Source organism: Trichoderma asperellum, chromosome 3 (assembly GCF_020647865.1).
Source record: "Trichoderma asperellum chromosome 3, complete sequence".
Lineage (NCBI taxonomy): Eukaryota > Fungi > Ascomycota > Sordariomycetes > Hypocreales > Hypocreaceae > Trichoderma > Trichoderma asperellum.
In genome coordinates, this window is record NC_089417.1 from 4,958,592 (window position 1) to 4,969,648 (window position 11,057).

Consider the following 11,057-nt stretch of genomic DNA (forward strand, 5'->3'; position numbering starts at 1 on the left):
AATGAGGAGGATTGCATAGAAAGCAAAGGCACATACTCGTACAAAGCAATGAATAGGAGGAGCAGATAAATTGGCAGCTTGTGTGAATCAGAAAGGAGAATCTTTATTGATCATCATCAACTATATATATATATGTATATGTAATATAAGTATGTAAATGAACCATGTATGTTCAAGTAACTTTTCCTCCGTTCTTCTGGAATCGTCTGCCGATCCGTGTCCAACTCCTATTCGCAAGTTTCCCCCTTTGCTTAGCCTAAATCAAATTCAGGCGGGTATAAATAATAATAATAATAAAACACGGCAGTAGTAGTACTACTCCGTATTGTAGTGCGCTGTTCGTAATCGTAGTCCCATGACACCAAATTGGTGTCTATTGTTTCTGTTGCTTTTTTTTTTCAAGAAAAGATTATTGTTGCTGTATCGCTCTCCCCATGTGCCAAGTTCCAAAATCCAACGCCGAGTCTCTTTGCCTCGCTGGTCCAGCAGCAGTAGCCAGTGTAGACGAAAGCAAGTAAAAATGCAGTAGAAGTAGCAGTAAATCACAACAAAAAAAAAAAAAAAAAGAAATCCTGTCTCTTTCTTTTTTCTACTTTCGTCCAAGCGAGCTGGCCACTCTCGTCGCCCACAGCTTGGCCTTGTCGCTCATCGAGCTGGAGCTGCTGTCGGCGCTCGACGTGCTGGCCGCATCGCTCGTCTTGCGGCGGTAGACGTTGCCCGCGCCACCACGACCGACGTAGCCCACGGACGGGTTGTGGTCGGCGGGCGTCTCGAGCGAGCGCAGGATGGCGGGCTGCAGCTCGTCGGCCTGGTGGACGTTGCCCGCGCCGCCAATGCCCGAGAAGAAGCGCTGGTTGGGCAGCTGGCGGGGGGTGAAGGTGGTTGAGGCGGGCGAGGGCGAGGATGCGGCGGCTGAGGTGCGGAATGTGTTGCCGGCGCCGCCACGGCCTGAGCGGTAGAAGGTGGCCTGTGAGGGGGCGGACTCGGTGAAGATGTAGCTGGAGGGCATGATGGCGGTGTTTTGGTGTTGGTTATAGGTGATTTGTGGTAGGTGGTTTGCAGGTGGTGAATCTCGTAGGATGTTGGATTCAGTCTGTGGCGTGGATGGTTTGTATAGGTGGGTAGGTATGTGCAGGTGTTGAATTGAGCTTCAATGCGTCTTGTAGGATCGATGAATCAAGTCTGCGCAGTTTAGGAGCAATGAATAGCAGTAGTATTATAGGAGGCAGGTATGTGAGTGCTGTAATAGCAGAGAACACCAAACGAAAAAAAGAGCTCGGCTCACGAACCGTCTTATACGAAACGAAGCTCCTGACAAACCGTGGCCACCGCAGTCACACACAGCAGCTGCAACCAAAAATTGGGGTCACCAGACCCAAGATCCAGCCAAAACGTTCCAATTTCGGACTAACCAGGGCCAAGAAAATAGAGAAAAAAAAAAATTAATTTTTTTTTCTCCATAGCTCTAGCCCTTGGTTGCCCCTGGCTCCGCTGGGATTTTCTCTCTCGCCTTTTTTTTTTTTTTTTCTTTCCCTGCTGATCCATCTGATCCATCGGCATCCACTGCCTTCCACCCAATAGAACACCACCGATGCCGTAATATTTTCTCTTTTCTTCCCACTTTCAATTTTTCCCCCGCAAAACGCTAAGGCCGGACCTGGCCTGGCGCACAAGCCATGGCGAAATGGCTACCGGCGGTCCATCAGGCTTACGAAATTAGCAGCCAGTGAAATGATTTTCAGCTCCTCAGGTGGGCAGTTTTTTTTAATAAAGCAAACGCCAGAGAGGGGAGGGGCGCCCCATCCCGCCAGCGAGTCGAAAGTTTAGGTAGTACATGGCATCTACTTTAATCCCGCAGTGCAATTGTGTCGGCGCAAAAGTATCGCTGCCGTAGCTTGCGCTTGCGTGGCGTGGAGCCAGTGGCCAGACCCGACACTGTAACGGCGGAGCTCAGCGACTTCTGCTTCCAGCGCCTTATAGCGGCTTTTGCAGCAGGGCAAAGGGGGGGCTGCTTGGGGGGGAGAATCCTCTGGTGACCGATGGCGTGCGTCACGCGGGCCTCGGAGCGTTGCCCTAGGCGAGTTTATTGTAGGTAATGAGAATGCCGGAAGGGGTAACGCTGCGGTTGGACCTGTTTTTTCTCTCTCTCTGGTTTTGTCTTCTGCTGCAGTGAAGCATTGAGGAGTGGCGACTAAGCTAATTGCAAAATTCCACGTGTTGTGGCATTTTTTTTTTCTGCTATTGTCCAATTGTGCTGCCTGGAGCACAGCACGGAGTAGCGAGATGCTGATGCTGCAGTCTGTGCAACGCCGTGAAGCCATGTATGTAGTACTACCAATTAAGGGGGCATCCAAACAGACTTGACACAGCGGCCACGAGGGGCCGACGCCTGTGTCTGGAGCCGACATGGGATCATCTGGCCGGCAAATGATGCTACAGGCATGTACAAGCACACGCACAGCATCCGCAAGTCATCATCCGAGCATTGAGCACGTATTTCGCAGTCCGGACGGGGCGCACGCACTTATGTAAGCCGAGGAGCAAATTAGCCCGTCCATCACGCGGTGCAATTGAGTTTTTTTTTTTCCTTCCCTCACCTCAGCTGCCCCTTGCGTCATTGCCACGCGCCGCTGCGCTGTGAGCAACCACACAGCAGAGCTCCAATTCAGGGGCGTTGCTCTCGGCGCCGGAGCTGTGCTGCTGCTGTACAGCATTTCATGCTCTACTCCGTACCTGTCTGCGCTTTTTTTTTTTTAATTTTATATTCTTATTAGTACTAAGTAGCACTGTACCTACATACATAGTAGCTACTTTTGCAGTTTCCGCAGCTGCAGTCAACGTTGCAGCACTCCATACGTGACTCGACCTCTTCTTACTTGACATGAGACGTCGACCGGTGGCCTCAACCTGATCTGATCCGATCGGACCATCATGCATCAAGTACCAGTGACTAACATCCAGTTGCACCACCAGTTCATTCATTTTCCAATGGCAGATTTTTTTTCTCCTTCTTATTCCTTCTTTTCTAGTCTTAATCTATTTTAAAAATCCTGGTAGTGACTAATCCGCGCATATTGCCAATGCCATGTCTTCCGAGCTCCAATTCCCAAGCTCCCGTCATGTACTATGACGCATATGCAACTTTCCCAATGGAGATCCCGACGATCAACATGCCTCGCATCCCAATTGGAAAAGCCGCGCAGCAGCTTTTGCTATTTTGGTCATATTTTTTTTTTCTCCCGGATGCCGGATTTCTTTTTGTGACTCGGATCTTGCCGCTGTCCGCACATTGCCGGCGGGTTGTCGGCAACAGCACGCATGGATCGTTACATGATAAATTCAGGCTTGCATACCAAAGAACAAGTTCGATATAGTTCAAGTCAAATCGATACTGTCAAACCCGAGGATCGTCATACACTCGCAAGTCAAAGTCAAAGTATTCACCAGAAAGTTATTTCTTTTAAAAACTAGAAGCAACAGTCACTGTCTTAGCATGTAGTTACTATATTCGCATTATCCTAGACGACATATTCTGTCGGCACTATCCATCAATCATCATCGTCCATCATCGAACGAATGACTCATCCAGCATCAGCAAACTCATCATCCCCTTCATAAGACAGCCACCATCTGGTATTTATCCCATCATCTGGCAAACGTATAACCTAAATACGAGGTCAACTCCTTTGATAACGAGCCTCGGGTCGACTGTCGTTATACGCTCGATACGTCAGAGGCGAAAGAGGCCCTCTTTGAGGACCAACGTCGAATGGGAAGTGAAGAAAAAAAAAGTAAAAAAACAGAGAACAAACGACATAATGCTAAGAGACTCCTGGTAAATGTGCATTCCAACGCCGTGTGGTAATAAAGAAATCGTAAAAGTGCTTCCAGTCCGTCCCCTAAATAGCCAACCGGAACACCATGTATGGTCTTACAAAGCTTGGCTACAACGAAACTTCGCCATAAACTTCAAGACATTTTGTATTGTATTTTGTTTTTTCTTCTTGTTTGGAAATAAGATGGAGAAGAAAAGTCTGCGCTCTGAGATGCAAAGCCAACTTTAAGCACCAATGCTCATCCAGCCGAGTATAGAGACGGTGGAGCAGACGAGGATGATGGTGACGATTGAAGCGCCAACCTTGTCTCCAGCCGTGATAGGGGTCACGGGCACTTCGAAACTGTTCGGGTTACCACCAGCGTTGGGATTGCCGACGGACGTGCCACCGGTGCTGTTGGTTACTGGGCCCTTGGAGCTGCCGATGAGAAGAGACGAAACAGCCCCCAAGACGTCCATTTCCTGGCCCACTCCAGTGGCGCCATCGTACTTGAACGTATCCCACTTAAAACCGCATTGGCGACCAAGGTCACCGCCCGTGCATTGCTTGACAGCTGCCGCCGCCGATGTCTTGAGCACGGGCAGAATCTTTTCAGCCGTAAAGGGAGCAATCTGCGTCGTGGTAGAATACCACCGATGGAGATAGCCTTTGAAGGACAACATGTCGGTGGAGCAAGTGCCCCAATCTTCGCACGTGGGCTCGTACGCAATGCCCTTGGGAAAGAAGGTCTCGAGGCCGTGATCGACAAGCTTCTCGACTCTCGTTTTCCATGTGTCGCTCTTGGTCTGTCCAACAATTAGCTTGGGGAATGAGAGGGGGCAAATAGAAATGCCATGATGGGATTAAGAAAGGGGGAAACGCACATAGTTGTACATGTATGCGGCTCCGAGAACCCAGACCGCGCTGTTGTACGAAAACTCGGCCTTGTTGATTTTGGTGCAGTTGTTGGAAACGTCAGCTCCGTCGTAGATGGCATATGTTTCGCTGTCCAAGAATCCTACGTCTGCCCACCAATTCCACGTCTTTTCAGCCCAGTCAGCATAAGTCGTATTGCCGGTGTAACGGGCCAGACGGGCCCCCAGATTGAAGAAACAACCATTAGCAATACCTGCAGATGCATCAGTCAGCCATCGTCATGATTTACGCCCCATCTCTCATCAGGCTCAAACATGTCTCTTACTGTTCTTGTACGAGTATCCTTTGTTAGTCGGGGGGATCTGCCATCGTAAGCCGCCGCCGCAAGTGTCATCGTGACGCTCGGGACTGGCCTGGGTGTTGAAGACCGCCTGGGCCAGAGCTAGCCACCCCGGTTTATCAGCAGGAGGATTGGGGAAGTTCTCCTCGGCAGCCGTCATGGCCGTCATGCCCCAGAAGCCTTGGTCATCGTTTCCCAGCGAGAGCGTTTCGTTGCGGGGCTGGAAGTCATTGTCAGTTCCCGTCTGGAACTGGATGCCTTGAATAGTGAGGTCGTTGTAGGTGGTGTCGCCGGTCAAGAACCAGTAATCGATCAGCGTGCCAAACATGGCACCGGCTTCCCACCAGTAGTAAGGTCCAGCAGGAGGTGGTCCGGGAAGAAGGCCGGGGGTTTGGCCCGACTCATTTCCTTTGTAGTATTGGAGCAGGTCCCAGGCCAAGGTGGCTGATGTTTTCTTGATGTCATCTACATCAAGGGAAGAAAGAAAAGAGGCGTCAATGTCAGTCGCGAGCTCCACCAAGAAAATGAAATCGAGACAGATGGAGATGGAGGACAAGCTCACCCGTTGAGGAAATCGAGAACGGAGTCTGTTGCGCGGCAGCAATGTCTGCTGCAGCTAGAAGGGCGGCGATGGCGCCCGGCCCAAAGAATGACTTCATGTTATGAAGACCCGCGGTAAAAGCCGGCTTTTAAGGCGTCAATCGAAGCATGCGAATGCGCGAGAGAAGGCCAGATAGCGAGCGCGAAGTCGGCAGAAAAGGCGAATCGAGCGGGCAGACAAAATGCGATAAATTCGGGATGATGCGCTTCCGTGATATGTGAGAGATGCGAGAATACGGGCGCCGGCTTGACGATCCAGACGGATAGCGAGGGGAGTGCAAAAAAGCGAGCGAGCGAGCGAGCGAGGAAGAGAAGCGAGAGTCGATGGATGGCGAGATGCTCAGCTGCGATCCGCGACACCTGGCGATGACGGGAACAGAGACGAGGGCTGGTGGACGGTGAACGAATGGATGACGAGGATCGAAAACGAAGGAAAAGCAGGAAACGAGATGAAGAAAAAACCGCAGCGACTGGACACGCACGCTGTGAAGGGGGGCCGCAAAGAGTCAGCGGTTTGGCGATTCCTACTGTATGAAGAAGTGAGAGTCTTGCGACTGGGGATTAACTGGAGCGGTGGCGCAAAAACCGGCGATGGGCTGGCGCTACGGGCGTTGGAAGGGCAGAGTGGCAGCTGCACCGACTGGCATGTACCTCGCGCGTATGTACCGCGGCCCTCTGTGCGCGCCCGTGGATACAAGCAGAGGCAGGTAGCAGCAACAGGTTGCATGCCAGCTTTTATTTACGCGCACAAGTACCCGGCCTTTTGCTGATTTCTAATGGCGGGCCGTGAGCTGCGCGAGTATTTTTCCGAGCTCTTTTCTACAAGTAGCTACTCTCCCTTCCATTGATTTTGCTGCCCAGCCTAGCTTAAAAAATATCTCTAAAGCAAGCATCACACAAATGTCTTCCCCGGGTTCGGTGCGGAGATGAATGGGATTGGACATGGGGGGACCGCAGGCGGGGAGCAGCTTGACGTTTTCTGATGCTGCCCGTTCTGGCAGCTGCTAACGCTTTCTTTGCAGAGGAATACGAAGTGGTGCATGTGCGTATCGTATTATGCCGCGACGAGCTTGGTGGCTGAGTTGAGATATAATGGAGCATTCATATGCCTCTGTTACGAGCAGCATCCCACGTAGCAATGACGACGGACATGGTGTTTCCGTCGGATACGGAACAACAGCAGCGTTCCTTATACCACGCTCGTTGCCGGTTACAAGAGCGAGAAGAGCTTGTGCAACGGCGGGCTATTGTTGGGCTTTTATTAGCCTTTTGCCGCGCGTGGTTCCCTTTGGTGGCGCTCTTCTAGTCATTGGCTCGCCTATTTTTGGATACGGCCCGTATAAGCAGGCTATTGCCGTGAAAGGCCGCATTTCTCACCCTCGTCAGCAGCGAAAGGAAAGCCAAAAACACGGTCACAAAATAAAGCTTTTCACCGTCACGGCATGCGCAAGCCACGCTTCGCCTTTGCCTGACAGCTGCATCTGTCGTCTGGCCATCTCGGCCCCATGATCGGATCAGAACGCCCAAGCCCACGGCCAAGAGATCGTGCCTAGTGGGCAGAAGCCGTGCCACCTGATTTGCTGCCCTGATTCCACTCAGCTTGGCTTGGCTGGGTCCCTCGGCCGGTCGCTTTCCCAGCGCCAGGGTTCCTGAGCCTCTTTCATGCTTTTGACCTTTTTTTATGGGGGACTTCGTTGCCCGGCTGAACCTAGTCGCGAACCTTGGCTGGCGATTTTTGCGGGCCCCAGCCAGCCCATGCTCGCATTTGACAAGCCAGCCCTGCCGATTGGAACAATGGCGGTCGTTTCTTGGAGGACGGATTCCATACTCATGCTTTGAGATGTCACCTCGCGGTCCTTTGCGGTCCTTTGCCCTGGTGCTGGTGCTTTGTGCTCTGTTCTGCGATTCGTTAAATTACAGTTTCCCAGGGCTGCTGACGGGAGAAATACCTTGGCCCTATCTCAACAGAGCTTCTTCGAGCAGCATCATGAGTAGCAGCAGTCTAGCGCTGCCATTTCTGTCGCTAATATGCACGCCATATCCAATGTCTTGCCTGTCTGCATTTCAGCGCGCTCAATAATAGTCCATTGCCGACCCAAAAATCCAGGGCAGCCTAGCATGCCGGTGACCGTTCCAGAACTTCCCCGGGCCGCGGATAGTCCGGTCGCAGCCTCCTACCCAATCACCGTCAAGCTTCCGAGCAGGGAACTGAACCGGAGACGTGTCCACGAGCTGAATGCGATTGATGCTTCACATGCGCCGCAGCTCGCCACGCCTTGGAAAAGACTTGGTTGAGGCTGAATCGAGAATTTCACGCTGCGCACGACTTCGCTGGACCGAATTGAGTGCCTGGAGCGAAGTGGTCGGCACAATATTCCGTGGAATGAGGTAGCGACCAAGAAACGAAGCTGTAGCTCGCAATTCGACGGTGGGCTTGTAGTGTCACTCTGCTCCTCTCCCTCTTTTCGCCTTGGTCCTCAATGACGGTTTCATTTCTTTAAGTGATATTGAAGGAAAGAAAGAAAGAAAGAAAGAAACAATTCTAGTCATTGGTAATTCCTCTGCAGAGAAGAGCCCAGCATATTATACACAATGGACGGGTTCGAGAAGCATGGCTTGAACGACGACGACTTTGGCGCAAAGGGCGGCATCGTCAGCGCCTTTGATGCATTCCGTACGGCTACACACTCCCGCATCTAGCTCCATATGTTGCTTGCTAATCTAACATTTTCTGTATAGCTAAATCCAAGCCGCAATATGTGACACAGACAGCTGGTGGCGGGAAATGGACTGTTGCCATGCTCCTCATATCCAGCATCTTCATGTGGACTGAGCTTGGTCGCTGGTGGCGCGGCACCGAGGCGCATACGTTCGCTGTCGAGAGGGGTGTCGGGCACGACATGCAGATTAATCTGGATATAGTTGTCAAGATGAACTGCGACGATCTGCACGTCAACGTCCAGGATGCGTCGGGAGATCGCATTCTCGCCGCGGACAAGCTGGCCCGCGAGGCCACCACCTGGAGCCAGTGGGTTGATGAGAAGGGCATGCACAAGCTCGGCAAGAACGAAAATGGCCAGCTCGACACGGGCCTTGGCTGGCACTCGAAACACGACGAAGGCTTTGGCGAAGAGCATGTCCATGACATTATTGCTCTCACTCAAAGGAGAGCCAAGTGGGCAAAGACTCCTAGGCCCAAGGGAAGGCCTGACAGCTGCCGCATGTTTGGAAGCCTGGATCTGAACAAGGTGCAAGGAGACTTCCACATCACGGCGAGAGGCCACGGCTACATGGGAATGGGCCAACACTTGGACCATGACAGTATGTGCTTCTCCTTTCCTCTCACTTCCTTTACCTCTCCCCCCCCCTCTTTACTTTGTTACTTTCAAGTCATACATGTCCCCTAACGGCTCAATGCAGAATTCAACTTTTCCCACATCATCTCGGAAATGTCGTATGGACCGTACTACCCATCGCTAGTCAACCCTCTCGATCGTACCGTCAACTCCGCCATTGTCCACTTTCATAAATTCCAGTACTATCTCTCCGTGGTCCCTACCGTTTACCTTGCCAACCGCAGGATCGTCAATACCAACCAGTATGCCGTCACCGAGCATAGCAAGACAATCTCGGACCATCAGATCCCGGGCATCTTTTTCAAGTACGACATTGAGCCTATCCTGCTGAGTGTGGAGGAAAGCCGTGACGGATTCCTCACCTTCTTGATCAAAATTGTCAATGTCTTTAGTGGAGTCATGGTAGCCGGTCACTGGGGCTTCACGCTGAGCGACTGGGTCCGCGAGGTCATCGGCAAGAGGCGCCGAAGCAACGGCGGTGTTGGTGTTTTGGGCAACAAGCATGGCTTCGACGAGTAGTTGTAGCCTGTCTTGAAGCATTGGTTGGGTTAGACGCAGTGTACATACTAGATGGAGTCAAAAAGCTTCAGATTGGGTCAAATGGGCGTAGCCGGTGTATTTTTTTTTTTTTTTTTTTTTTTCTCTTTTTGTTTTTGTTCTTGGCATCTCTGTTTCTGTGGAATTTTGGGCAATGATATATCATAGTACAGGTATCTCCACCTGTAGAAATTGTACCTTTGATTCTCTGCAGGAACACTATCGAACAGCCATTCTCGGCATGTCTCACCGAAATCGACCCTTGCGTCGACGTGACTCTATCGACTCCCACCTGTAAGGGGCAGCGGGTTCTGGCACACGTCCCCGTTGGGCTCATCTGTCGGCTCTCCGGTAGGCTGAATGACGCCCAGTCTCGAGTCCAGGTAATCCAATCACACGGTCATGTTCGGCAGTTACCTACCAGCAGCAGCACTATGATGCTGGTACTAACAGAACGCAAGGGCCGCTCTGGCTGTGGGCTGATTGGGGGCTTGCCGTGGCCGAGAGGACGAGCCCATTACGGAGTTTTTTTGCGGTACATACCTAGTAGCTAGGCTGTGCATGGTTGGCGTGGGGGGGAGGCTCTAACAGCGATCAAGAAAGATGATGATACATGCAAGTTAAGTCTGATGCATAACGGCAGAATGATAGCAAGACAGCATTGAAGCTGCCAGAACAGAGTCTACAGTGGAACCCCGAATAGTGGGCTGTTTAGCAGCGACAAGCGCACAGCCATGGCGCTATGACGACATTCCCGCCCGGCCAGGCTTCTCCCCTCTTCGCTGCAATTCCCACTGAGGCACGGCATCTCCAGGTACCTGGAGGGGCTTTTTAGCGCGGCACGGCGCGAGGCGAGCAAAGTCGAAAGCCACAGGCTCAAACTGTAAGAGACAGCAGATGTAGCAGGAGACATCTTGGTCTCAGAGCAGGCATCACCGCATCTCGCCAAACGCGTGATTCTGCTGTCGCTGGACTGACCGTTCCCTGACGCGGGCAACATGCGAGAGCGCAAGAGGCAGAGCGCGCGGCGGGGTCACGGCGACAGACCAGAGGGCTAAGAAATTAGCAGAGAGTGAGGCTGAGACTGTGTCACCGCATGGCTTGGCTGCGTGAGCAGAAAGAACGAGAAAGAAGAATCGGGTGGTGCAGAGCGCTCGGCGCTGCGACGGAAAAAACTCGCGCCCCTCGTGGTTCCTGTGAAGAGCAGCCACTGGGCCCCGCGCCACGCTTCTGCCTGGTCACAAGGCGCCGGCCGCTTTCTTCCAGATTCATGCAGGTGACCAACCACGGCGGTTCGCCTGTTTTGTTGGGAGGGGGTGGCAGGATTTCCGGGTTGGCACAGGTCGAGGTCGAACAGGTGGACGGTGCCGAGTGGCACTGTAGGCGACGAATGTCGAAGACGATTGGGACCAAGGGATGGTTGAGACTGTGATTTGACGATGGTGCTGGCGATGCTGGCGATGCGGGTGACGCTGCGAGGCAGAGCGAGACGAGGGGCGATGCGGCGGCAAAGACACGACACACGCGGCAGCT

At 52.4% G+C, this 11,057-nt stretch overlaps 3 protein-coding genes across 3 annotated transcripts; 1 reads left to right on the forward strand and 2 right to left on the reverse strand.

Annotated features, from left to right (window-relative positions):
• Nucleotides 1-549: 549 nt before the first annotated feature.
• On the reverse strand, nucleotides 550-1,311 carry TrAFT101_006245 (uncharacterized protein). The gene has a single exon (XM_024908237.2). The coding sequence runs from the start codon at nucleotides 1,007-1,009 to the stop codon at nucleotides 590-592; it is 420 nt and encodes a 139-aa protein (XP_024760772.1). The 5' UTR covers nucleotides 1,010-1,311; the 3' UTR covers nucleotides 550-589.
• Nucleotides 1,312-4,060: 2,749 nt separating this feature from the next.
• Nucleotides 4,061-5,690, reverse strand: TrAFT101_006246 (uncharacterized protein; the record flags this gene model as incomplete). The annotated part of the gene is made up of 4 exons (XM_024900289.1): nucleotides 4,061-4,621; nucleotides 4,700-4,944; nucleotides 5,017-5,496; nucleotides 5,594-5,690. The coding sequence occupies 4 exons, from the start codon at nucleotides 5,688-5,690 to the stop codon at nucleotides 4,061-4,063; spliced, it is 1,383 nt and encodes a 460-aa protein (XP_024760774.1).
• Nucleotides 5,691-7,587: 1,897 nt separating this feature from the next.
• On the forward strand, nucleotides 7,588-9,840 carry TrAFT101_006247 (uncharacterized protein). Its single transcript, XM_024903972.2, has 3 exons — nucleotides 7,588-8,305; nucleotides 8,371-8,952; nucleotides 9,052-9,840. Exons 1-3 carry the CDS (start codon nucleotides 8,224-8,226, stop codon nucleotides 9,504-9,506), a joined length of 1,119 nt encoding a protein of 372 aa, XP_024760777.1. The 5' UTR covers nucleotides 7,588-8,223; the 3' UTR covers nucleotides 9,507-9,840.
• Nucleotides 9,841-11,057: the final 1,217 nt, after the last annotated feature.

Bases quoted from the DNA above. Each gene is read 5' to 3' on its own strand.
- TrAFT101_006245 (XM_024908237.2), bottom strand. From the start codon at position 1,009: ATGCCCTCCAGCTACATCTTCACCGAGTCCGCCCCCTCACAGGCCACC.
- TrAFT101_006247 (XM_024903972.2), top strand. From the start codon at position 8,224: ATGGACGGGTTCGAGAAGCATGGCTTGAACGACGACGACTTTGGCGCA. The intron at 8,306-8,370 runs GTACGGCTACAC...TTTTCTGTATAG, and splicing joins CAGCGCCTTTGATGCATTCC to CTAAATCCAAGCCGCAATAT. The intron at 8,953-9,051 runs GTATGTGCTTCT...GGCTCAATGCAG, and splicing joins CCAACACTTGGACCATGACA to AATTCAACTTTTCCCACATC.